Raw genomic sequence first — 27,514 nt, forward strand, 5'->3', positions numbered from 1 at the left:
CGTTACATTTGTTTAGTAAATATGAGGTAGGACGCTAACTCTTTGATATTACCTCAGTTCTCCCGCTAGTCAATCTCTCCAATACATCATTAGACGTTACTAACCTTCATATATCATCGAGTACATCCTTATACTAAGGCTAAGGCCAATCAATTCTTAACTCTAGAAAGTTTTTTCACATTCTCGTTGTAAGTCCGAATTCCGAGTTGTATTCGTGTAAATTGACTGAGTTAAACTCAACATATTCGAATAAAACCTTATACATCATTCAAGTAAGAGAACTTACAACTCTATGTCTCTGAACAAGTCTAGACCAACTACAGACCATTCCTCCTTTAAATTGGTCTACTGTACCATCTTCTTTAATATTGGCTGCTTAAGAAAATAGCTTTGTCTAACCAAGATTTAACTCATAAGGTGCACGACCATCAAACATGTCTAGAACCCTCTTTGAATATTCGATTCATGACAATTACATAAACTTTAAGGCATTACTGAGTCCACGACATCGCTCTAATTCACACATCTTTGTCAGACTCGGAGAAAACCTTTAATCCTTACCCCTCTTGGTTCATATATTCGAGGGAACCTTTGTTTCTACGAGAATTCATGTTTTTCCATTACTATCTTGCTCAGTTCCTCATGTTTAAAATATCGCCGTGTGCGCCAACTTTTTCCTCTTAACAATAAGAGCTAATTCGTTCTTTGAAAAATGTTGAGGCATGTGAAGTCCTTGCTCGGTAGCTCATGTGTCTATGTGTCTATAGCTTGTCCTACTTTGTCCTTCAAGACACATGCTCCACACCTTGCTCAAATGTTCAACCATTGACCATTTTCCCCCTACAACCTCCAAGCTTCCTTCGAATATTTCCCTCCTATGGGTTATGCACTATAACTATACAAAACTCTCCTTTAGGAGTGATATTACATATGCATACTTACATGTAGTAAAACTTGAAGATAATAAGTGTCTTGTCACTCGATATTCATAATAAACTTTGATTTCTTATAAAGGGATCTTTAGGGGTAGTTTTGTCCTTTTTCTCTAAATTGATATCTCAAACATGTAATGATTCGTTAGTGGGATCTAACAAAATTACCCTTAAGGTCATAAATGAGTCTTATATAAAGTTTCTTATCACTTGGAGTCCTTTCGAATCTTCATACATCGCAAAATTCTTATAAGGGTATTTTAGTCATTTACCATTCAAAATCTTCGTTTAAGTCCTTTAACTTATTCTAATGGCCTTGTAACTTTACATAATTCCTTTAAACCATGAAATGAGACTCCTTATAAAATTTCATATTGTTTAGAGGTCACTTGGGTTACAAACCAATGATGCATAATTAGAGGGGCATTTTGGTCATTTTACACCTATTCTTCGTTTAGCCCCTTAACATAATCCAATAACCACAATATTTTATGCATAATTTAATTATGTAATATTAAACTTTATATTAAAATTTCATGAGCAACCGAGCCCATTTAGTGGGTTATTTTAAAGTCCCTTAATTCTGAAGGAAATTATCTCATTTAGATTCTTAACTTTTGGTTCTTGACTTAATTCTCCCATAATTCATTAAATCTTACTTAACTTAGGGCTCATATAGACTTTCAACGGATTTCTACAAGTAAAACTTAAAGAAAAGTCTAGTTCTCCTTCCCAACCAATGCAAGATCTCACAATCCACCCTCCTTGCTAGCACATTGCTTGGTGTCTGGTTCTGATATCATTTGTTACAGCCTAAGCCCACGGGTAACAAATATTGTTTTCTTTTAGCTTTCCCTTCTAAATTTTCCCTCAAGGTTTTTAAAACGCGTCATTTAAATATATACCCCTAGGTAAGCTTTATTCATATAAGTAGAGATAGTAAAGCACCATACACATCATATCATAGTAAAATAGATCACATCTTCCCTCATTAAACCATAGGGCGAGGCTTAAAAGACAGGAGTTTCCATGAGTGCTCCCATGGTATATCCAACACCACAGCCTCGTAATACGAAAACATTTTCTGGCCATTACTTACTCCCGTTATCACCAGCCGATAAGCTTTTCCAGCCACAACTTGAGTCGCCCCGCTTACCACCTTCGTGAAAGTCACATCTTCCTTGCTTTGCATGGCATGCTCCATCACCGCAAACCTTCCAAGCTCTTGCACGTATGGGTCATTGATATCCATAATCGCCACCCAACCACCATAATGGATATCATCCGAGTCTTGGAGCCTCGCATTGTTTTGTATGGAAGCTGCTTCTATAGAACTCATTGTACCTTTTGATAGATGGGTTTAAAATGATTTGGATCATGTGATTTGAACCAAGATAAGTGTTGATAGCTTTGAATCTTGATATCATCGAATCTCTTGTGGACCTCATTGATAAAGAGAATTAATTCTACTAGCTATGAATGGAGTTCAATTAATAGGGACCAATATCTCTTTATATTTGTTGTAATCTATTAACATATTCCCTTTGTGATGGAAACAAATATTTTTTCGAATGAGTGCGTGCAAACGTTTGTTGAATAGGTCGATTTGAGATTCTAGTTTTTTGTTTTTGATGTAAAAGGCATATAAGCCTACTATGACACGAAGAGCTCAAGTCCACAGATGTGTCTGCTAGAGAGAGATTTCCACACTCTTATAAAGAATGCTTCGTTCTCCTACCCAACCGATGTGGGATCTCACTGTTGGATAAAAGTTCCACATCGGCTAATTTAGGGAATGATCATGGGTTATAATTAAGGAATACTATCTCCATTCGTATGAGGCCTTTTGGGGGAAGCCCAAAGTAAAGCCACGAGAGTTTATGCTCAAAGCGAACAATATCGTACCATAGTGGAGAGTCGTGTTCAACTAACATGGTATCAGAACCATGCCCTAAACTTAGCCATGCCAATAGAATTCTCAATATCGTACCTCAATATCATACCATTGTGAAGAGTCGTGTTCAACTAACATGGTATCAGAACCATGCCCTAAACTTAGCCATGCCAATAGAATCCTCAAATGTCGAACAAAGGGTGTACTTTGTTCGAATACTATCTCCATTGGTATGAGAAAAGTAAAGCCATGAGAGCTATTGAATGATTAATGAGAAGATTGAATTTTGGAGAGCAAGAATGCTGGTATGAGAAAAGTAAAGCCATGAGAGCTATTGAATGATTAATGAGAAGATTGAATTTTGGAGAGCAAGAATGCTCCATATTTATCGATAAAATCTCTGATAACAAACCAGTAAACAAATCAAAATCAAATCAAATCAGAAATAAATCAAATAAAAAACTAAATCTAACTCCTAACGAGATTTAATTAGATACTAATTGACAGTCATCTAAACAAATACATGATCTTTAACACTCCTCCTTGTTTAGATGCTGTGAACTCCAAGCTTTTTTCTGAACACCCATCTTACTCTAATTATCTTTCTGTTTAGAGGTCGATCAACCAACTCCCAAGTTTTGTTTTTCTTGATCACTGAAAGCTCCTCCTCTGACAGGTGCATCATCAACCGAAGCATCTTGTCGTTTATCTTCAGACTCTTCTAACATGCTACCAAAGAAATTGTTTGGTGCATTAGAAATCTGATTCACCTTCGTGAGTTCTTCCCAATTCCATTGCTCATTTCCAGCAAAATGAACATCTCGGCTCACAATAACACAACTAATGTGTGGTTGAAAAACTATGTAAGCTTTTGATATAATGTATACCCAACAAAAATGCCAGCTTCTGCCTTTTTGTCAAGCTTATCAAACTTGACCTGTGGAATGTAAGTGAAGCAAAGACACCCCAATACTCTTAAGGAACTTTAAAGAAGGTTTGTAACCATAACAAACTTCAAATGGTGTCAGGTCCTTCACATCTTTTGTTGAAATTCAATTTTGCAAGCACACAACAGTGTTTGCTGCTTTTCCCCAAAAACGTTTTGGAAGATCCTTCTCATGAAGCATGCATCTCATCATCTCCATTATGATTATTCCTCCTTTCAGTGACGTCATTCTGTTGAGGAGTGTATGGTGTTGTCAATTGATGTTCAATTTCAGCCTCTTCACAAAACCGGTTAAAAGTTTCTGAAGTGTACTCCTTGCTATTATCTGATCTTATAGTCTGAATCAAGCATACATCTTCATTCATAACTTTGGCTTTGAATTTTCAAAATACACCCGCAACTTCTGACTTTTGCTTCAGCAAGAATATCCAACACATTCTGTGCCAAATCTCAGTGGCACTAACTCTGGATATAAAGGCCGTCGGATTTAGAGCAAAGCTTTTTCCTTCCATTTTGACATTGAACAAGTCTTTGCCACTAGCATCTTTGATCAAGCACTGCTTATTCTCAAACAACACTTTATAGCCTTTATCAAGTAACTGACCAACACTTAAGATATTTTGATCAATTTTAGGCACAAATAAAACATCTGGAATAAATTTTGTACCTTCATAACTTGTTATAGCTACTGTGCCTTTACCCTTGACTTCCAAGTGTTCACCATTGCCAATCCTCACTCTCTTATCTTCTTCGGTGTCTCTTAATTCCTCAAAAGACTCCTTGTCATATGTCATGTGATTTGTGCACCCACTGTCAATCAACCAGCTCTCGCTTGATTCTTTGCTTGAGGAAGAAGTGACCATACACAATTGATCTTCTTCTTCTTCTTCTTCTTGATCAACTACCTGTGCATCTACTTCTTTCACCAGATCTTTGGCTTTGCAGATCACAGCTTCATGTCCAAGTTGATTGCATTTGGAGCAGAAGGCGTCAGGTCTTCTCCAACACTTGTATGGTGGATGACCTTTCTTCTCACAATGGCGGCAAGGTGGATAGGATTTTTTGAAACCTCCTCCTTTTGTCTTCTGATAATTGGCAGATGAATCTCCATACGTCAATTGATTTTTGAAATTTTTATTGTTTTTATACCTGCTGCTGTCTTGATGCTTAACACGTAAGGCACCTTCAATCACCCCTTCTTGCCTCATAGACCTCCTTTGCTCTTGTGCTTGTAAAGCATTCAAGAGCTCTGTAAGAGAAATCTTTGACAAGTCTTTGGTGTTCTCCAGAGTAGTAATGGTGGCTTCAAACTTCTTTGGAACAGTGACTAGCAGCTTTTCAACGATCCTTGAATCATTTAAAACAGAACCAAGCAATCTCACCTTGTTGGCAATGTTGAGAAGTCTGTCAGAGTACTCTTTCACCGACTCTGACTCCTTCATCTTCTGCAACTCGAAATCCCTAATCAAATTTAGGGCTTTCATTCCACGAATCCTCTCATCTCCTTCATATTCGGCCTTGAGATAATCCCAGATTTCTTTTGCTGTTTTGAGGGACATTATTCGCATGAAGATCATTTCAGATACAGCGGCAAATAGGCAAGCTTTTGCCTTTGATTTCCTTGTCTTCTTTTCCTTCTGTAATTTGATTTGTGCTACAGTAGGATTTGCTGGAAGCAGAGGGACCTCGTAATCCTCTTTATTGCTTCCCAAAGATTCAAGGCCTCCAAATAAGTCTCCATACGAACTGCCCACATTTGATAATTGTCTCCATCGAAGACCGGTGGTGCAACAGCTGAAAAACTTGATTCTCCCATTTTGATCTCACAGTTCCCTTAAGAAGATAGCTCTGATACCAAATTGTTAGTGAAAGAGGATTTATTGAATAATTAATGAGAAGATTGAATTTTGGAGAGCAAGAATGCTCCATATTTATACAGAGAATACAAAAGATATTCAGAAAATCTACCTAAAATATCGGGAGAAAATCTGGTAACAAACCAATAAACAAATCAAAATCAAATCAAAAACTAAATCTAACTCCTAACGAGATTTAATTAGATACTAACTGACAGTCATCTAAACAAATACATGATCTTTAACAGTGTTCAACTAACACTCACAACGATTTTGATCACTGCACACCTAGATAAGAACATTATACCCAAGCCCACCGCTAGCAGATATTGTTTGTTTTGGTTCGTTACGTATCGCCATCAGCCATGAAGGAGAGGTTTCCACACCCTTATAAGGAATGTTTCGTTATCCTCCGCAATCGATGTGGGATCTCACAATCCACTCCCTTCGGAGCCCAGCGTCCTCGCTGACACTCGTTCTCTTCTCCAATCAATGTGGAGCCCCCCAATCTACCCCCTTTCGAACTCAGCCTCCTTGCTCGCAAATCGTCCAGTGTCTTTTGTAATAACCCAAGCCCACTACTAGCAGATATGATCCTCTTTGGGTTTTCCTTTCTGGGTTTCCCCTCAAAGTTTTAAAACGCTTTTGCTGGGGAGAGATTTCCACACCCTTGATCTCACATAAAATAGTCCCTACATTACTCAAAATTATAGCTAATTTATCATTTCTTTCCTTGAATCCTTTGTATAATTGAATCTTAATCGACTAGTTTGAGTAAATCAAAATTGGGTGGATCATAAGTCAAAGTGAAAGGAAAGAGAACAGCACACCAAATCTAGAGACAATAGTATACATAGATACCACTTTTATTTTATTATCTTATTCATAGATCATAAAACCAAACACAACCCAAATATTAGGCATAGATAGCCTTTATTTTAGTGCCCCATTTGTTCATAGATATGATTCATAGAAGCAATTAGTGGATCAGTTCATGAGTAAAGGTACAAACTCTATGAGCTTCCATGTCTTCTCCCATGGCTTATCATATACAATAGCCATATACATCGAAGAGATACCCAAGTGGTTACTTGCTTTAATAAGAAGGCGATAATTCATTCCAGCCACCACTTGTTTCTCGCCACTTTGCACACAAATGAACTTAAGATTTTCCCCTCTTCGCATTTCATCGTGCTCCATCACTGCAAACCTTCCCATCTCTTGCACATATGGGTCCTTGATATCCTCAATTGGTTTCCATTGACCAACTTCAATACCCTTCTTGTCTTGGAACATGGCTTCATTTTGTCCGGGAGCAGCCTCCACGTGTGAACTCATCGTAACGTTTGATTGATAGTTTTAAAAGACTTTGTAACGATAGTTTGCTCTCGATCGAGCTAAGAGTTTGATATTTATAGGTGGGGTTTTCACCTAGAAGTTGATATCATAGAATCTAATTTATAGATATCACTCATGGAATTTGATATCATTGAGTATGTTGGGGACCTTTTGATTCAATTCTTTGGGACCATTACATTTGCTTTATCTTAATGAATTAATATCTTTGGGATAAAATTATCTTCAGTTTGTAACACAACGTCGTTTTTGTGAGATCCCACATTGGTTAAAGAGGGGAACAAAACATTCTTTACAAGAGTATGGAAACCTCTCCTAGCCGACGCGTTTTAAAAACCTTGAGAAGAAACCCGAAAGGGAAAACTCTAAATGGACAATATGTGCTAACAATGAGCTTGGATTGTTACAAATGGTATCAGAGCTAGATATTTGTGCCCGTTTGTGAGATCGCAAATTGATTAGAGAAGGGAATACACACATATTTTTATAGGGGCGTGGAAACTTCTGCCTAGCATACACATTTTAAAAACTTTAAGGGGAGACTTGAGAGGTAAAACTCAAACAGACAATATCTGCTAGCTAGCGGGTGTATTACAATTTTAGTCTCTAAATTTTTTTCTTTTTTTTAGATATCAATTATGGAATTTGATATCATTGAGTATCTTGTGGACCTTTGAATTGACAGCTTCGAATTTGATTCAATTAAATTCATTTGGGACCATTCCATTTGCTTTGTTGACCAATGTTTTGGGGTAAGATTCTGAGTTTGTGACAACGTTGTTTTAGTCTCTAAATTTCTTTTTAAATGTGTTGTCTTAGTCCATATAATTTACCTAAAATTAATTTAGTACTGTTATGGAACTTGAGATAAAGAATATTCTCGTAATCAAATCATCATTTATCTAAAGTAACAGGAAAGATAGAATTTTGTTCTTCGTCATTCACCTCCAAACACAGTAAATAAGGCGTCAAATTCACTAATAGAAAATTAATGCAGAGGACTAAAAGTGAAAATTAGTAAATATTCAAGAGTAAAAATGGAAAATATTAAAACATAGGATCAAATGTAAACTAAGCTCAAAATTCGAGGGTTAAAAGAACAATATGTTAAAATATAAGTATCTGTAACATCCGGAGTCCAACAGGTACAAACTCCCACTTTAAAATAATAAAATTTCTCCTTACTTTTAAGGGTTTTTAGATTTTATTGGAGGTCTTAGAGCGGGATTTTCAAACCAGTGTAGAAGATAAAATGCTCAAGACACCTCAAGGAGGTTTGGAAAAATTAAAATAGGAAAATTCGGGTCAAAGTCAACGTGGTGAAACGGTAATTTTGCCCCCTAAACTACTCTAGGGAAGGATTCTTACAAGTTTCGTGTTGAAACTCAGCCAAAAACTGCATCAAAAGTCGAAACCAAGAAGTGTCAACTTCTGTAAGTAACCAAATTTTTGAACTTGAGTTCTTGAATTTTTGTGAAGGAAGTGAGTCGATTAGAGGCACAGATTTGAAGATAGAAAAATCTAAAGTAAATGAGTCGAAATCGCGAATCTCATAAAAAATCTAGAAAGTAATTCAATGCAGGCAATCAAACGAACACACATGACGAATGGAGAGAGGGGAGACACGTCTAGCAACATGCCCGACACTGAACGTTGACACGCAGCGCTCGCAAGCTTACTTGACCGACGATCCGAACTGAAATCGACACGTGCCTACGGTGGAGCGCCTGTGAAGTGACCCGATGCCTACCACCAACCCCTGCATGCCACGTGTCACACCAACAAAATTCAAAGGGCAAGTTTACGTCTACTAGGGTTTGAAGGGCGCTCTTCTCGCGTGCTGCTCACGCTGACCGTGTGCGCGCCAAGCTGATGGAGGTCGCGCTTGGGAAACCCTAGTTTTCGTCGCTTGATTCCTGATTGTCAGTTTTTCGTTCCGATTTCAATGCTAATTCTATTTTACTATTAATTAGGTGCTTGGAGAGGCAAATCGTAATTTTTAGACTTCTCCATGTCTATATATCAAGGGGGAGAAACACTACAAATCTATAAGTAACCACACAGAATTAGGAAGTAATACTTGTAGGGTGTGCTTAGTGTTTCATGCATGCTAGAGAAAATTAGTCCTAGGTGGCTAGATCCGAAATTCCCTGTACGTGTGATGGACTTGCTTCCTTGATGGAATTTCATGTTTGAAGTTTTGTATGCTTATATGGAATGCTCTACTATTGCTTATATTTAATCATGCTATGTTGACGGACGAGGTATTTGTGTATCTGTGCTCAGGTGCTTGATAAATGTTATCGCCCCGTTGAGCTTGTGTGACTGTATGCATAGTTAAACGTACATAAACCCCTGCGGATTGATTGTGTGAATTTAGTATGTGAACTATAAGCAGTAGCGTTTGAGTTAAGTCTAGAGTGTACTTTTGTAGTGACTGGGTTAGATTGAGATAGGGGACCCTCCAAATGTTGCGTTCAGTGGTACCGTGAGGAACGACTAGACAGTGAGACCCTTTAATCCTGGACAGTTACAGACTTGGAAATCATGAATGAGTTAATCTGGAAGCCAAAACCCTTATCACAACCATCTAACTACCATTGAGACCTAGAGGACCACCTTAGAATCCCAAGACGAAGAAAAAAGGTTTCTTAGTCGAAAGGATCTGGTATAGTGTTCGAAGACCTTCCACTTCCCTTAAGACTCCGGTACGGTACCATTAAGCTAGGCGTGATGCTGGTTAGGGTCGTGTTACTCAATAATAGACCGACTACTCTGCATGGTGGATCTGTCTATGGTAGGACATTAATCACCCAAGTAGGCCAAAGGTTACCTATATGGTGGGTCCGTCCTATGGGAGGATGTTGACCACATGGCTGACTTGTTCGAGTTGGCTTGTACCAGGGGGTAATGCCCTCAATTCTTAGGTGACTTCATGGCCTGTGGGACGGGTTCACCAGCTAAGTTTCACATGGATGACAAGTAAGCTAGTGCTCACCATGATATCTACCAACTTGGTACAGAGTTATATAAGGTAGCACCTCATTCTCAGACGTTGAATACCGCTACAAAGGTTAAGTTATTCTACCCCGAACTGTGTATTGAGAGTAATGAGACTCCAGGATCTAGAGCATAACCGACGATTCTCTCCTAAGAATTGGATACAATAAGAGTCTACAAGTAGGTTTCTTATTGGGTATATTTACACTCACCCATTTCTACACTTTTTTTCAGTCCATGAAGTTATAGTTCGTGGCGTTGGGGGGCTCAGGAGCTCAAAAGTCACAGAGGAGATATTGACCCAGGGCGTCTGTCTAGATTACTTATGTATAGTGGGCATTTATACATCATGTATCCTGATCCCCTTTTCCCCCATTGAATGAACTTGGTGTACATTTTGGAGCATACTTCGATTCCTTCTTCCAACTTGTAAAGTTTTAAACTCGTAAAATTTCGAGGTGTGACAATATCAAATAGAAGATATATTCATAATTCGAACACCAATTCATCATGCATCCGGTTCATTTCACAAAATTTTCTACTTAAACCTTCGATATAATTCTATTTGTTAATCTTTAACAGCATATATAAACATTCTCTATATCAAAGTTGTTTTATTATTTTTATTGTTATTATTAGTTAAACAATCCGAAAGTTCAAACTTCTAATTCTATAGATTTGAGACTCGAATTTTGAATTTTTACGCACAATAATGATAAACATAGTAATTTTGAATTACTTATTAGTATATTAGTATAGTAAGTTATGAACTCAGTAGATGTACGATCGTATATTGTTTTATCTCTTCTTATATATCATATGATTGTTTGATGGGAGTATCAATAATCTTTGATGACCGACCTATCATTAGTGATGGATCCACATTTGTACCTTCATACTTAATACGGCGTATTTGCACTTGATAGTGCATTACGTACATTGCGTAACAATCCTAATTTTCCAATGTAATAAAGTTGCTACTACATGCATGACATAACTGTTAAGTACACGAATATTTCTTTGAACTATTTCATAAACAATTTCATGAACTTTAACATTCATAATAAAACTGTGATGGAGCATGACAAACAAATCCTGCTCAGAGACTCGAGGGATGTCAAATGTGGTGGTTGGAAGCTATTATGAATATGAACGACCGATATGTTACAAGAGATTGGAAGGTTTGTGTGAGATTCCACATTGATTGGAGAGGAGAATGAAAAATTTCTTATAAGAGTGTTGAAACCTCTCCCAAGCAGATGCGTTTTAAAACCTTGAGGGGAAGCCAAGAAGGGAAAGTCTAAAGAGGACAACATCTACTAGCGGTGGGTTTGAGCTGTTACAAATGGTATCAGAGTCAGTCATCGGACAATATGCTAGCGAGGACGCTGGCCCATAAGGGAGATGAGTTTTGAAATCCCACATTGGTTAGAGAAGGGAACTGAAACATTTTTTTATAAAGATATGGAAACCTCTCCCTAACAGTGGGCAGAAAAACCTTGAGGAGAAGGCTGGGAGGAAAAGCTGAGAGGAAAAGATCAGCTAGCGGTGGACTGAAAGCTAAAGAAGAAAATATCAAATAACGATAGGCTTAGACTATTACCGTTTGCAGTGATAGAAGATAACAAGCCAGTCGAGTAAAATATAAGAGAAAATTATACGTAAATAAGAGTTTTATTTTATTATCTCATTCATAGATCATAAAAGGAAACATAACCCAAATATTAGGCATAGATAGCCTTTATTTTAGTACCCCATTTGTTCATAGATATGATTCATAGAAGCAATTAGTGGATCAATTCTTGAGTAAAGGCACAAACTCTATGAGCTTCCATGTCTTCTCCCATGGCTTATCATATACCATAGCCTCATAATTCCAAGCCATACCAATGTCGTTTCTCGCTTCAATAATAAGCCGATAATTCGTTCCAGCTACAATTTGGCTCCATCCCCTTAGCACACAAATGAATTTCAAATGTTCCCCACTTTGCTCATTGTGCTCCATTACTGCAAACCTTCCCATCTCTTCCACATATGGGGTGATTTTCTCGATCGGTTCCCATCGACCAAATTCGAGATTTTTCGGACCCTGAATCGAGGCTTCATTTTGCCCAGGAGAAGCTTCGACGTATGAACTCATCGTAACGATTTGATTGATAGTTTTAAAAGACTTTGTAATGTTGGTTTGCTCTTGATCGAGTAAGAGTTCAGTATTTATAGCCTTAGTTGTGTATAGAAGTTGATATCATGGAATCTAATTCGTAGACTTTATTAACAATAATTTATAGAATTTGATATCATAGAATATCTGAATATAGAAAAAGTATAATTTCCTTCGTTGAGTAGATAGCCTCGAATTTGATTCAATTATTTTGGACCATTGCTTTTGCATTGTCTTCGTCCTTACAAGTTACACCAATTATGTTTTTGTGAATTATTGTGTTGATTTTTTAGGCAAACTAATAGAAGAGAGAAATCTCATAACGGAGAGGAACACGAAAGTAAGGAGTTTCGAGTAGTATAAAAAAAGCTTATAACTTTGGCTTTAAAATTGTTAAGAATTGTGAGATCCCACGTCGATCGGAGATGGAAACGAAACATTATTTATAAAGGTGTGAACGCATTTTAAAATTGTGAGGCTGACGGCGATACGTAACGAGCCAAAACGGACAATATCTGCCATTGGCGTGATTGTACTGTTACAAATGATATCAAAGCCGTGAGGCTGACGACAATACATAATAGCCTAAAGTGGACAATATCTACTAGCTAGGAGCTCAAAACGGACAATATCAATCAATAGCAGGCTTAAGCTGTTACAAATGATATCATAGCCAAATACTGAGCGGTGTGCCAACAAAGACGTTGGCCTCCAAAAATAGATCGTATGATCCCACATTAGATACGAGAACACTTTAAACTTAGATGGGGAAATGAAATTAAAAGATATATATTATATAGAAGTTGAAGCAAAGTTGGTTTCTAAATCAATTGATGCAAATAGGTGTACCTCTCATTGTTGTATATTCCAATTAGAGAAAGTTCATATAATTCAAAAGAATTTGATCGACTTTGTTTGTTGTGTAATTCCTACTACTTTGGATGGGAATATACAATAAAAAGAATCATCTTTGAATTTAATGTCACATCACATTTGTCAATGTGAGAATTTTTTTTGGTGTATCCCAATTACTTATATCTTCAAACCTCACAAAATTAGTAACGAGATTTATATTTCTTACACGAAAAAGTTAGATGTTTAAATTTTCTACCTTCACATGTTGAGTTTTTCACAAACGTACGAAGTGTCACAATCGCACTTTTGATGACATCGGACTTACGACTATGTGACACTCACTTTCTAACAACAAGTGAGTCAAGTCAATTCGTTCTTATGTCGCCTACGGCCAAGCGACGTATGCTCGAGCCTTTGGCCTCGGTTTAAGAAGAAGGTTTTAGAAAACGAGGGCAGAAAGAGATTTTCGAAAGAGAGATTTTGAAAGAGGTGTTATATATGCAACCAAGAGAGTAACAACAACGGCTCACAGTATATAACTATTGGCAGGGAGAAGTTGACAACTAGTCATATCCCCTACAGTACATTTTGATTTTGAGGCATTTTATGTCTGTCAGGCCTAGACATGATTTTTTCGAAATGTCATACTTTACAGAAATAGAAAAGTAAAACACTAGAACATGGAAAGACATAAAGGATTTGGCTTGTCATGAGCATGCAGCAATTGACAACATGCCTTGGACGAGCATGACCGTGACACAAAGCACATTGAATTAGATTGCTATATAGTTCGAGAAAACTTACAAACTAGAATCATCAAACCAAGTTATGTTTCCACTAAAATGCAATTGACCAATGTGTTCACTAAAATTTTGAGAAGACAACAATTTGATTTTATGAAAGACAAGTTGGGTGTATTATGAAATTTGACTTAAGATATAAAGATATTTGTGAGATATTTTTTTTTGTATAACTGTAATTAGTTACGAAATATATTTTATTTACTGTTCCTACTTTATTTTTAGGGTTAGTTAATAGTTTTATCCTATTTAATGAACATTAATAAAGACGGTACTTTCAATCCCACTCCTGTTTCTCATTCTTAACGACAATGAAACATATTATGTGATACTAACAAAACTGGTTTAAGGGCTCATCTTGTTGCCTCTTTTTATAAACACTATACTAAGCACGTCTAAAAAACGTTGTAAGCATTAGTGAGTCCAAGACATCACACTGAGTCATACAATCATGTTAAAACTTGGAGAAAGTCTTTAAATCATTGCTTCTTGACTAGTGTTCTTGAAGGAACCTTAGCTTCGAGGAAAATACATGTCCATCTTGTGCCTGGATCAATTCCATATAATGCAATATATCGCCACATGGGTCCAATTCTTCCTCTAAATGGTCAAGCTAATGCGCTCACTATTAAATAATAGGACGTGTGAGGTCCTGCCTTAGTAACTCACATGTCCGTGGCTTGGTCTATCTCAACTTTACTAAACCTTTCTATCCATATCTTAAGAATTAAAAGTGGGTTAATGACTGATGCTCTTTATTGAAATCAACATCTCGTTGATTTTAGTGTCGAAAAAAATTGCAAATACTTAATTTAATCTTAAATAAAACTTTTCTACTCCCTTCCAAATGAATTGTTTTCTTCACTTAACTAGATTAATGATTTAATCAATTTTATGGGTTACTTTGTTCTCGAAGCTACACCTTCTAATCCTTGCTAAAATTTCCAACCGTTGATCTCTATACCTATGCGATCTCAGCTTTATTTGAATATTTTTTTTCGTATAATCATAGTGAATAACCATCCTCAATAGGAGGTTAGTTCCTCACGCTTTCTTTGTCGTGACAAAACTCCTTTAAAACTACTACTTCGTAAACATGGTAATTAGATTTGCATATGGAAGGCCTCTAGCTACTTGAGAAGTCAGTTTTGAGTAAACAAAAATGAAATGTGCTTCTTAACCATCCTTGGACTAGTTCCATAAATTTGACTAGAATTTCATTTGACTAGGTTTGTTGTAGCTTCTTGTCTCTCGTCCTTGTAATTGGACTTTGAGGTATGGGAGGTCTCCAAAGTCTTCTAGAATTTTCTTTTTTGACGAGCTCACCATAGCTTGAATATAAGTGTACAAGATTTGTTGTAGCTTCTTGTCTCTCGTCCTTGTAATTGGACTTTGAGGTATGAAACTTGGTCGTGGTTCATATACTCAGGATCCCTCTCATGTACTTCTATTTTACTCAGGTGTTACATGCATACCAGTTTTTATCTTATGAGGAGAGGTACTACTTTATTGCTTTGATACCATTTGTAACACTCCATGTCTTGGTTAGTCCTCAAACCATATCTTATGGAGAGGGCTTTGGTCTTGACATTCCCCAACATCCCTTCTACATAGTCACATTAAATACTCCACACTTCCACACTTCTTAAGATTGAAGACTATCCTCATAAACCAATAAGAGTTCTTCGAACATATTTTGTTCTCAGTGGAGTTTCTATGATTGAGCCAAGGTAGGTACCCTTGTTCGTATAAGTAGTAGCATTCAATTTTTTTTAAGCCTTTCTTAGTCATTCTATCCTCAACATCCATCTCATTCAGATGTAGTCTCGGTTCATTCATGTACTCCTCCTTTACTCGAACATTAGAAAAATTCTAGAACGCTTATTCTTATGTCCAATAGGTCCATAAATTTTAGAAAGCAAGTAAAACACGGTTAAACTTTCCTTCAATTTCATGTCTATATTTTTTATAAGAGTTAGCAAATTGTACCCGAGAAAAAAGTTCAACGTTAAAGATTTTATTAGATATAAAGTTCAAAGTTCATATAGTGATAATAAAGTTCAAAGTTGATATAGGATAAGTTGGCTTGTTCTAAAGAAAAGAGGGAGAGAAGAGCAAGATTAGGTTAAACATAGATAGGTTTTATTTAATAGTGGCCATTATTGAAATAGGTAAGGATAGTAAAGCACAATACATATCATTGTTTAATACATAATTAAGAATTAATCTTCCCTCATTAGTGTTTAAGGAGAGGCTTAAAGGATGTGAGGGTCCATGATTGCTCCCATGGAACATCCCACACGATAGCCTCGTAGAAATAAAGCCCATTATCGCCCTCTTTTGTTGCCCTTAGCACAAGGCGGTAGTTAACTCCAGACACAACTTGAGTCCAACCATCATCAACATGTGAGAAAATCAAGTGTTCCCCACTTTGGTTGTTGTGCTCCATCACTGCAAACCTTCCCCTCTCTTGCACTTGTGGGTCATTGATATCCTTAATGTGACTCCACCCACCACATATTTTATTTTCTCGGTTTGCGATGAGGCCATCGTTTTGGGACGCAGCTGCAACAGAACTCATCGTAACTTTTGATAGATGGTTTTGAAAAGATTTTTAATCGTGGTATGTTTTCGATCATGTTGGAGCTCAAAATTTATACTTGTGATATGAACTAAGACGATATTGATAGCGTCGAATCTAATTCGATATCATCTTAATAGAATCTCTTGTGGACCTCCTCAATGAACAAGAGGAAGGATATTTCATGGCTAGTAGATAGGATAGCTATGAATCTAATTCTTGTAATTAAGACATCATAGAATCTCTTGTGGACAAACAGTACTATTTTTATGACTTTGTAGATAGATAGAATTGTTATGAATCTTATTCAATTTGTTGGGACAATATTCATTGGAATGTCCTATCCACCCCTTAGATGTCCAATGTCTTTGCTGGCACACCGCCTCGTGTGCACCCTCTTTTAGGGTTCAATCTCTTAGCAAGTACATCACCCGATGTCTAGCTCTGATACTATTTGTAACAAGTCTAGTCCACCGCTAGTAGACATATTGTCCTCTTTGGACTTTCCCTTTCGAGTTTTTCCCTAAAGATTTTAAAATGGGTATCTTAGGGAGAGGTTTCCACAACCTTATAAAGAAAGTTTTGTTCTCCTCCCTATCCGATGTGGGATCTCATATTAGCTCAAGATGAGTTCTGTTAGTGTTGCAATGACCTTGGGCTTCATGAACATGGTTGCACTATCATAAATTTGTACGGAAAGGGAAGAGAAACTACATAGCTAAACTTATTAGTTGGCAGACACATGCAATCACACCCTAGATTAAATGTGATACTGCCCAAAAAACCTTACACAAATGATGTTTATAAGAGATGATGTAAATGAATATGATGAGATTGTACCTCAACCAACACTTTCGATCACTTACTATTATCGCTATGGAAGCTTACTAAGTATGAGAATAGAAAAGTTGGTTCACCTAAAGATGAGATTCGTTGTCTAGTAGATCCATGATGCTAGAACCCGTGAGCAACTTTCAGGACTCGATAGGCACCGTGAGAAATAAGAAAACAGCTTGCAACTTTGAGATTTTCCAAAAGCTTAGATAATTATAAAATGAGGCTCAACCTTCCCATAACTTAGAGAAAACCCGTGGTAACTTATTTGGTTGAGAATGCAATGAGAACCTATAAGTCAGCGGCTTATTGCAATCATAGAGGGGTCGACCTAGGGCATAAGTCAGGTCGTGTAATTTGAGTCTTTTTGTATTGTTTAGAAATTATATTTGATTTTAATTATGGTGTTCGTTTTTAAATTGCATAAAATTTTACTATATTTACTTTTATCGCTTGTCTTTTTCGTCATGATTCGAGATTCGAAGATTCAAGATTTAGATCTTAGTGACAAATTATTATGTTTTTCGACCAAAATAAAAATAGTATAATATTAATAAACTTTGAATATGTAATTAATGTAGGCCTAAGACATTGGGGATACACCCAAAACAATCTCAGCCTTACAATTTTGATGTGATATTATATTCAAAGAGGATTCTTTTCATTGTATATTCACATTCAAAAGTAGGAATTACACAACAAACAAAGTCAATCAGATTCTTTTGAATTATCATAACTTTCTTATAGGAATATACAAGGTGCTCATATTTCATCTATTGATTTAACTATCATTTATTTATTTATTTATAGGTTAAAATCTTTCCCTAACAGAAGCAGGTTAAAGCCTTGGAAGAAACCTGAAACGGAAAGCTCATCTGGACCGTTACAAATGGTATTAGAGTCAGACACTGAACGATGTAACAGCGATGAGGTTGTTCCCCAAAGGGAGTAAACACGAGGCGATGTGCCAGTAAGGACGCTAGCCCCGAAAGGGGTGGATTTGGTGGGGGTCCCACATCCATTGAAAAAAGTAACAATGAGAAAGCAATGGTCCTAAATAATTGATTCAAATTCGAACCTATCTAGTCATCGATGGAAATCGTATGTGCCCTCTATATTGATAAGGTCCGCAAGATATTTAATGATTCCATGATATCAACTTCTAAGCGCAACTACAACTATAAATATTGAATCGTTACTCGATTGAGAGCAAACGAGTATTACGAAATCTTTACGAGTATCAATCTAACGTGACGATGAGTTCATACGTGGAGGCTGCTCCGGGACAAAATGAAGCCGTGTTCCAAGACCAAAAGGGTGTTGAATGTGGCCAATGGGAACCGATTGTGAATATCATGGACCCATACGTGCAAGAGTTGGGAAGGTTTGCTGTGATGGAGAACAATAAGAACACAATGGGACATCTTAAGTTCATTTGTGTGATAAAGGGGTGGACTCAAGTTGTAGCTGGAAAAAATTATCGGCTTATTATTGAAGCATGTAATGGACTTGGTTTCCCTGGGACTTATGAGGCTATTGTATATGTTAAGCCATGGGAGAAGACATGGGAGCTCATAGAGTTTATACCTTTACTCAGGAACTGATCCACTAATTGCTTCTATGAACGATGCAATATCATTATCTATCAATAAAATAAAGCCTATCTATGCCTAATATTTGAGTTATGTTTCCTTTCTTTATTTCCTCTTGATTGAAGGTAAACCCTAATTCACCCCAATTTGATTGACGTAAAGAATGAATTATACCGAGGGTTGATCGAAGGTAAACACTTAATAGCCCTGACATTCCGCTGCATCTCTTGCAATATGATCACGTTACTTCTTATTTTTTAGAGGAAAAACTTTCCCTCACAGACCAACATAGTTCATTTTTTAATGTTTTGTCCTCGTTCACATGCATCTTATGATTGAAACCTCTCGCCCATCAGCTTAGAACGCAATCTTTGTCTTTCTAGGGTTGTCGTGGTGGTTTTCTAGGTCTCTAGAGTGGTTTGGCGGTCTTGACATTGATTCACATCTCTAGGTTTCTTAGTTCTGACTCCTCAAGTCTAGATCAGTCAAGAGCACCAGTGGCGTTCCATCCTCGGACAGCCCAAACCCACAGCTGGTAGATATTATTCCTTTTGGGCTTGCCCTTTCAGGCTCCCCGCAAGATTTTTAAAACGCATTTATTACGGGAAGGTTTCCACACTCTTATAAAGAATGTTTTGTTCGCTCTTCCCCTCCTATGTGGGATCTCATAAGTTTCAATCATAAGATATAAAGAAATATTGGTCCCCAACTTATTGAATTAGATTCATAGCTATCCTATCTACTAGCCATGAAATACTATTGCTCTTATTCATTAAAGAGGTCTACAAGAGATTCTATTAAGATTCATTGTTGATATCAAAGAATTAGATTCGAAGCTACTATCAGTATTATCCACAAGAGATTCTATGAATTAGATTCGAAGCTATCAGTATTGTCTTAGTTCATATCACAAGTATAAATTTCGAGGTCCAACATGATCGAGAGCATACCACGATTAGAAATCTTTTGAAAACCATCTATCAAAAGTTACGATGAGTTCTGTTGCAGCTGCGTCCCAAAACGATGGCCTCATCGCAAACCGAGAAAATAAAATATGTGGTGGGTGGAGTCACATTAAGGACATCAACGACCCACAAGTGCAAGAGAGGGGAAGGTTTGCAGTGATGGAGCACAACAACCAAAGTGGGGAACACTTGATTTTCTCACATGTTGATGATGGTTGGACTCAAGTTGTGTCTGGAGTTAACTACCGCCTTGTGCTAAGGGCAACAAAAGAGGGCGATAATGGGCTTTATTTCTACGAGGCTATCGTGTGGGATGTTCCATGGGAGCAATCATGGACCCTCACATCCTTTAAGCCTCTCCTTAAACACTAATGAGGGAAGATTAATTCTTAATTATGTATTAAACAATGATATGTATTGTGCTTTACTATCCTTACCTATTTCAATAATGGCCACTATTAAATAAAACCTATCTATGTTTAACCTAATTTTTCACGGTCGGATAGATTCAAAATTGTTCGGAGAAAATAAGACACTAGAAAATATAATTTTAGAGAACAAGCCAACTTTTCACTGAACGTGCACATCTTCATAGAGAGAAGGCTCGACGTCGTAGCATTAGATGCTACATCGAGCCTCTCCACGTTACGGATATGATAGTATGATTTCTTTTGTATTACACTATTAGAATTCTATATTTATTACGACAAAGACATTCTGAAACCCACATGGAGTACATCGATGACAAGAGTAATGANCCCACATCCATTGAAAAAAGTAACAATGAGAAAGCAATGGTCCTAAATAATTGATTCAAATTCGAACCTATCTAGTCATCGATGGAAATCGTATGTGCCCTCTATATTGATAAGGTCCGCAAGATATTTAATGATTCCATGATATCAACTTCTAAGCGCAACTACAACTATAAATATTGAATCGTTACTCGATTGAGAGCAAACGAGTATTACGAAATCTTTACGAGTATCAATCTAACGTGACGATGAGTTCATACGTGGAGGCTGCTCCGGGACAAAATGAAGCCGTGTTCCAAGACCAAAAGGGTGTTGAATGTGGCCAATGGGAACCGATTGTGAATATCATGGACCCATACGTGCAAGAGTTGGGAAGGTTTGCTGTGATGGAGAACAATAAGAACACAATGGGACATCTTAAGTTCATTTGTGTGATAAAGGGGTGGACTCAAGTTGTAGCTGGAAAAAATTATCGGCTTATTATTGAAGCATGTAATGGACTTGGTTTCCCTGGGACTTATGAGGCTATTGTATATGTTAAGCCATGGGAGAAGACATGGGAGCTCATAGAGTTTATACCTTTACTCAGGAACTGATCCACTAATTGCTTCTATGAACGATGCAATATCATTATCTATCAATAAAATAAAGCCTATCTATGCCTAATATTTGAGTTATGTTTCCTTTCTTTATTTCCTCTTGATTGAAGGTAAACCCTAATTCACCCCAATTTGATTGACGTAAAGAATGAATTATACCGAGGGTTGATCGAAGGTAAACACTTAATAGCCCTGACATTCCGCTGCATCTCTTGCAATATGATCACGTTACTTCTTATTTTTTAGAGGAAAAACTTTCCCTCACAGACCAACATAGTTCATTTTTTAATGTTTTGTCCTCGTTCACATGCATCTTATGATTGAAACCTCTCGCCCATCAGCTTAGAACGCAATCTTTGTCTTTCTAGGGTTGTCGTGGTGGTTTTCTAGGTCTCTAGAGTGGTTTGGCGGTCTTGACATTGATTCACATCTCTAGGTTTCTTAGTTCTGACTCCTCAAGTCTAGATCAGTCAAGAGCACCAGTGGCGTTCCATCCTCGGACAGCCCAAACCCACAGCTGGTAGATATTATTCCTTTTGGGCTTGCCCTTTCAGGCTCCCCGCAAGATTTTTAAAACGCATTTATTACGGGAAGGTTTCCACACTCTTATAAAGAATGTTTTGTTCGCTCTTCCCCTCCTATGTGGGATCTCATAAGTTTCAATCATAAGATATAAAGAAATATTGGTCCCCAACTTATTGAATTAGATTCATAGCTATCCTATCTACTAGCCATGAAATACTATTGCTCTTATTCATTAAAGAGGTCTACAAGAGATTCTATTAAGATTCATTGTTGATATCAAAGAATTAGATTCGAAGCTACTATCAGTATTATCCACAAGAGATTCTATGAATTAGATTCGAAGCTATCAGTATTGTCTTAGTTCATATCACAAGTATAAATTTCGAGGTCCAACATGATCGAGAGCATACCACGATTAGAAATCTTTTGAAAACCATCTATCAAAAGTTACGATGAGTTCTGTTGCAGCTGCGTCCCAAAACGATGGCCTCATCGCAAACCGAGAAAATAAAATATGTGGTGGGTGGAGTCACATTAAGGACATCAACGACCCACAAGTGCAAGAGAGGGGAAGGTTTGCAGTGATGGAGCACAACAACCAAAGTGGGGAACACTTGATTTTCTCACATGTTGATGATGGTTGGACTCAAGTTGTGTCTGGAGTTAACTACCGCCTTGTGCTAAGGGCAACAAAAGAGGGCGATAATGGGCTTTATTTCTACGAGGCTATCGTGTGGGATGTTCCATGGGAGCAATCATGGACCCTCACATCCTTTAAGCCTCTCCTTAAACACTAATGAGGGAAGATTAATTCTTAATTATGTATTAAACAATGATATGTATTGTGCTTTACTATCCTTACCTATTTCAATAATGGCCACTATTAAATAAAACCTATCTATGTTTAACCTAATTTTTCACGGTCGGATAGATTCAAAATTGTTCGGAGAAAATAAGACACTAGAAAATATAATTTTAGAGAACAAGCCAACTTTTCACTGAACGTGCACATCTTCATAGAGAGAAGGCTCGACGTCGTAGCATTAGATGCTACATCGAGCCTCTCCACGTTACGGATATGATAGTATGATTTCTTTTGTATTACACTATTAGAATTCTATATTTATTACGACAAAGACATTCTGAAACCCACATGGAGTACATCGATGACAAGAGTAATGACAATAAGGAGTTTGACTAATGTCACTAGCTAGACGAAAAAGTGAAAGAGAAAAAACGACGACAATCTTGAAGAAACATGTGACTATCAACTTAGAGATGTACGAGTGTAGTGTTATCACAAATTAAACAAATCATTGGAAACACAACTCCTGTCCAAATAAACTACACGTTAGTCTCTGGTTACTTTGGCCGTGGGATTATAGCTAAGCATATATGACAACAAAGACATTTGAAACCCACAATAGTGCACGATGGCAAAAGCTACAATTGAGTAGGACGATGACAAGAGTAATGATGACAAGGAACTCGGCTAATGTCACTAGTTACCGACGTACAACTATATTTTTATAAACGGATTAAACAAATCATTTGAAACACAACCCCAGTCCAAATAAACTACACGTTAACCCACGATTACTTTGACCGTGGGATTATAGCTAGGCAGTTAAGATAACAAAGACATTTTTAATTTTGTGTCTAAAACGTCATTTAGAGTCTTTTTATACGACGTATTTGACACAAAATTAAAAGTTTACGGTTTCATTAAATGTTTTTAAAATTTAAAGAATTATTATACGCCAAATTAAAAATTTTAAAACTTTTTTATACACTTCTTTTAAATTCAACCACCAAATAAACTAATCCATAAATTAATTAACAAATACTATGTCGTGTTGTATTGCTAATTCAACGCTTAATTGTTCTTCATTTTGACAAGTTCTTTCTTTTTCTTTCTTTTTAGGTACGACTTTGACAAGTTCATATTTCTAGATTATGTCATTCCATTTCTCATTATAAATCCTCTTCTTCTTCTCTATCTTTACGATTCCTTAGAGCAAAAACCAACATGGCATCGCTCGAGATCGTCGATATCGTTCAAGAAACCTACGAAATCATCCTCACGTGGCGAAAAATTTTCACCCAAATCGCTCTTTCATTGATTCTACCTCTTACCTTCATCTTCTTGGCTCACATAGAGATTTCAAATCTTCTCTTTGGAAACTTCTTCCATTACCTATGGTTGCTACACAAAAACGACCACGATCAAGATCTTCGCAAATTCGATGAATTCTCGGATCTCATCACTCCTAAATGGACATTCTTTTGGCTCTTCAACATCTCGTACATCGTCTTCCTCTTCGTTTTCTCTCTCCTTTCGACCTCGGCCGTGGTTTATACGGTCGCTTGCATACACACCGGTAAGAGTGAAGAAAGATGTTTACTTTCCAATTGGGTCCTGAAGTTTTCGAGATTTTAAATATTTATATGGTTTCTGTCTGTTTGGTCTCTAACTTTTTAAAAAATTTAAGTTTTTATCAAAAAGTTAAGGAACATTTCTTACTCCATTTCTAAACGCAGGTCGAGAGATCTCTTTCAAGCAAGTCGTTAGCGTCGTGCCCAAGGTTTGGAAGCGACTCGTAGTGACATTTTTTTGTGTTTTTGCTTCCTTCTTCGCATACAATCTCCTCGCGATATTTGCGTTTATTTTGCTACTTTTCATTCTCCTAATACAATACGGGCCATACGGCAATGTCAATGGTTCAATCTTCGTCGTCTTCTTCGCTATCTACTTCATCGGCTTATTATATTTAAGCGTCATAGTGCAACTTTCGAGCGTCGTCTCGATTTTAGAAGAGTCGTGTGGATTTAAAGCAATGGCAAAGAGCAAGGCACTATTGAAGGGAAAGATGTTAGTAGCCACAATCATGTTGTTGCTCATCAATGCCTCTTTAGTGATCATTCAACAAGCTTTTTTGAAGCTTGTTGTTCATGGAGTTTGGTTTGGGATGGTGGGGAGGGGTATTTTGGGAATAGTGTGTTTGTTCTTGCTTTTGAGTTTCTTCTTATGGCAGCTTGTGTTGGAGACGGTATTGTATTTTGTCTGCAAAGAACACCACCAAGAGAATATCGACAAGTCGGCGCTGTCCAATCATCTTCAAGTTTATTTGTTGAATGGTTATGTTCCTTTGACGGCTAAAAATGTTGAGCTTGAAAACCTTGAAGTTTGATTTGTTCAAACGTTGGATTGTGTTTATATGTTGTGTTTCTCTTTTGTTAGTACGAGGAATTAAGGAAAAAGGTTGTACTTTTAACATATTTTGTCTATAATAAAACTTATGGTAGTTCACGTATGATAGTCCGAGCCCACCGTTAGCCGATATTGTCTTCTTTGTACTTTTCGTTCTAGGATTCCCTTCAAGATTTTAAAACGCGTCTATTAAGGGGAGGTTTCGACACTCTTATAAGAAATGTATCGTTCCCTTCTCCAATCGATGGGCCGATGTGGGATCTCACACCACCGCTAGCAGATATTGTCGCTTTTGAACTTTCCCTTTTCGAGCTTTTTCTCAAGATTTTAAAACGTGTCTACTTCGAGAGGTTTTCAACTTTTCTAAGGAATGTTGAACTTTTCCTTTCGAGCTTTTCCTCAAGTTTTTTTAAAACGTGTTTACTTGGGAGAGGTTTCCACACTCTTATAAGGAATGTTTCATTCCCTTCTCCAATCGATATGCCGATGTGCGATCTCACACTACCGCTAGAAGATATTGTCTTCGAACATTCCCTTCTCCAATCGATGTGTCGATGTGCGATCTCACACCACTGCTAGCAGATATTGTCTTTTTTGAACTTTCCCTTTCGAGCTTTTCCATTTTTCAAACGTATCTGCTTGAGAGAGGTTTCCACACCCTTATAAGGAATACTTCATTCCCCTCTCCAATCGATGTGCCGATGTGGGATCTCACACCACCATTAGTAGATATTGTTCTCTTTGAACATTCCCTTTCGAGCTTTTTCTCAAGATTTTAAAACGTGTCTGCTTGGAAGAGATTTCCACACACTTGAAAGTTTCATTCCCCTCTCTAACTGAAGTGGAATCTCATAATTCATCTCTTTCGGGGCCCAATGTCGTAGCTAACACTCTTTCCTCTCTCCAATCAATGTGAAATCTCACAATCAACCCATCATGAAAATCTCAATGAAATCTAGTAAAACAACACTCGATTATAATCGATCACGAATAATACCCCAAGATTTCATCGAAGGCATACACATAGACCATCACCAAGTTAAAAAGAATCCAATTTACAATCTCCACAAACTTTATTTCCACACTACACTTTAGAAACTAAATTACATACATATTTAAGTCATCACCAATCCTCTTCATTATTCAAAAACACCAATAATTAACATTGTGAGCTTCTTGGAAGACCATGTTCTTGATCTGAGAGATCCAATATGTCGATACTCTCTTGATGATATGATTTACATACAAAGTAAAACATGGTCTCCAACACGAGCCTCCACAACAAGAAAACCAAAATCAACAACAGTAATGCAAGGCTCGCCGACACATGCACCATCATATTAACCAAGGACAGCAAATAAGGCATCTTTCTAACAAGATCATCTAACCATAGAACAATCCCAAAACTCGAATAAATCGCCGACACGACGACAACCGCCGACACCATCTTTCCCTTCAAAAGCAACCTACTTTTAGCCATGGCTTGAAACCCACATGACTCTTCCAACGCAGAAACAACCCCAGCCAATTGGAGAATAACGATCAAATACAACAACCCAATTAAGTAAAGAATCAAGAACATAGCTAAATTTGTTCCATCAGCTTTCCCAAATTGCCAAACAATCAAGAACAAACCAAATCCAGCTATGATATGATATGCCAAGAAAACCAAAACAACACAAAGAAACGTGACTAGAACTCGCTTCCAAACCTTGGCTACGACGCTCATGGTGTCCTTAACGGATGGTTCTCGGCCGGAGTATAAGGCGGCGACGGTTTGAGACACGCCCGCGGTGGAGAAGATTGAGTAACCAAAAATGAATATGATGTAGAAGACATTGAAGGGCGAAGAGAAGAGATGTGACATGTTCCCATATTCTTGGAGGTCTCTAAGGAGGTCACTTAAGGTCTCCATGAAGCCTAAGAGGAGGTAGTTTAGAGGGTGGATGAAGCAAAGAGCCGCCATGGCAATGATCTTTCTGTTTTTGTTGATGATTTTGAAGGTTTCTTTGAAGATTTCAAAGGCTCCAATGAATTGCATGTCTTTGTGCTTGAGATCCATTGGATTGTGGATTGATCTTCTTGATTGGTGTTCAAGTGAAGAAGAAGAAGAAGAAGATTTGGGGGAAGGGTTTGAAAAGAAGACAAGGTAAAGTGATGTCTATGTGAGGAAAAGATGAAGAGATATCAATAAAGCTGTCGGCGTGTGAAGTTTCAACCACTGAATTGGTCATGGAGTGGGGTAGGCTCCATTGTTTCAAAATAATGCTCAAAGGGAATATTCCAAAAATAAAATAAAATAAAAATCTACAGTAAATACTCATGAGATTTATGTTATTTCTACGACCAAAACAACACAGAAGAATTCAAAAGCTTTCTTCCCTCGAGTTGTTCTTTCGCTTCAGTTATTTGTTTTTGACATATTTCGATCGTGGGCAATTTCCAATACTCTCTACCTCTGTCGCTGCCTGCGTTTACGTTGATCACAACATCTCTTTCTGATAGGTGATCGTCGTCATCCCCAAGGTTTGTAAGCAACTTGTCGTCACCTTCCTCTGCTCTTGTATTATAACAAAGCGGAAGCAATATCGATTGTACTCACACACCCACGAACATAAATTAAACAAAGAGACAAAGCTTCATGTGGTTAAG

General features: G+C 37.3%; 8 protein-coding genes across 8 annotated transcripts; 4 read left to right on the plus strand and 4 right to left on the minus strand.

The window, feature by feature from the left end:
- Window positions 1-1,923: 1,923 nt before the first annotated feature.
- LOC111797418 (cysteine proteinase inhibitor 8-like) lies at window positions 1,924-2,271 on the minus strand. Its single transcript, XM_023680405.1, has one exon. The coding sequence runs from the start codon at window positions 2,269-2,271 to the stop codon at window positions 1,924-1,926; it is 348 nt and encodes a 115-aa protein (XP_023536173.1).
- A 4,344-nt stretch (window positions 2,272-6,615) lies between these two features.
- LOC111797419 (cysteine proteinase inhibitor 8-like) lies at window positions 6,616-6,966 on the minus strand. Its single transcript, XM_023680406.1, has one exon. The coding sequence runs from the start codon at window positions 6,964-6,966 to the stop codon at window positions 6,616-6,618; it is 351 nt and encodes a 116-aa protein (XP_023536174.1).
- A 9,070-nt stretch (window positions 6,967-16,036) lies between these two features.
- On the minus strand, window positions 16,037-16,381 carry LOC111797420 (cysteine proteinase inhibitor 1-like). Its single transcript, XM_023680407.1, has one exon. It carries the CDS (start codon window positions 16,379-16,381, stop codon window positions 16,037-16,039), a length of 345 nt encoding a protein of 114 aa, XP_023536175.1.
- A 2,090-nt stretch (window positions 16,382-18,471) lies between these two features.
- LOC111797421 (cysteine proteinase inhibitor A-like) lies at window positions 18,472-18,819 on the plus strand. Its single transcript, XM_023680408.1, has one exon. It carries the CDS (start codon window positions 18,472-18,474, stop codon window positions 18,817-18,819), a length of 348 nt encoding a protein of 115 aa, XP_023536176.1.
- Window positions 18,820-19,799: 980 nt separating this feature from the next.
- Window positions 19,800-20,144, plus strand: LOC111797422 (cysteine proteinase inhibitor 1-like). The gene has a single exon (XM_023680409.1). The coding sequence runs from the start codon at window positions 19,800-19,802 to the stop codon at window positions 20,142-20,144; it is 345 nt and encodes a 114-aa protein (XP_023536177.1).
- Window positions 20,145-20,775: 631 nt separating this feature from the next.
- Window positions 20,776-21,123, plus strand: LOC111797424 (cysteine proteinase inhibitor A-like). The gene has a single exon (XM_023680410.1). The coding sequence runs from the start codon at window positions 20,776-20,778 to the stop codon at window positions 21,121-21,123; it is 348 nt and encodes a 115-aa protein (XP_023536178.1).
- Window positions 21,124-22,103: 980 nt separating this feature from the next.
- On the plus strand, window positions 22,104-22,448 carry LOC111797425 (cysteine proteinase inhibitor 1-like). Its single transcript, XM_023680411.1, has one exon. The coding sequence runs from the start codon at window positions 22,104-22,106 to the stop codon at window positions 22,446-22,448; it is 345 nt and encodes a 114-aa protein (XP_023536179.1).
- Window positions 22,449-26,021: 3,573 nt separating this feature from the next.
- Window positions 26,022-26,828, minus strand: LOC111797426. Its single transcript, XM_023680412.1, has one exon. The coding sequence runs from the start codon at window positions 26,826-26,828 to the stop codon at window positions 26,022-26,024; it is 807 nt and encodes a 268-aa protein (XP_023536180.1).
- Between the last annotated feature and the right edge of the window lie 686 nt (window positions 26,829-27,514).

Source organism: Cucurbita pepo, chromosome LG06 (genome assembly GCF_002806865.2).
Source record: "Cucurbita pepo subsp. pepo cultivar mu-cu-16 chromosome LG06, ASM280686v2, whole genome shotgun sequence".
Lineage (NCBI taxonomy): Eukaryota > Viridiplantae > Streptophyta > Magnoliopsida > Cucurbitales > Cucurbitaceae > Cucurbita > Cucurbita pepo.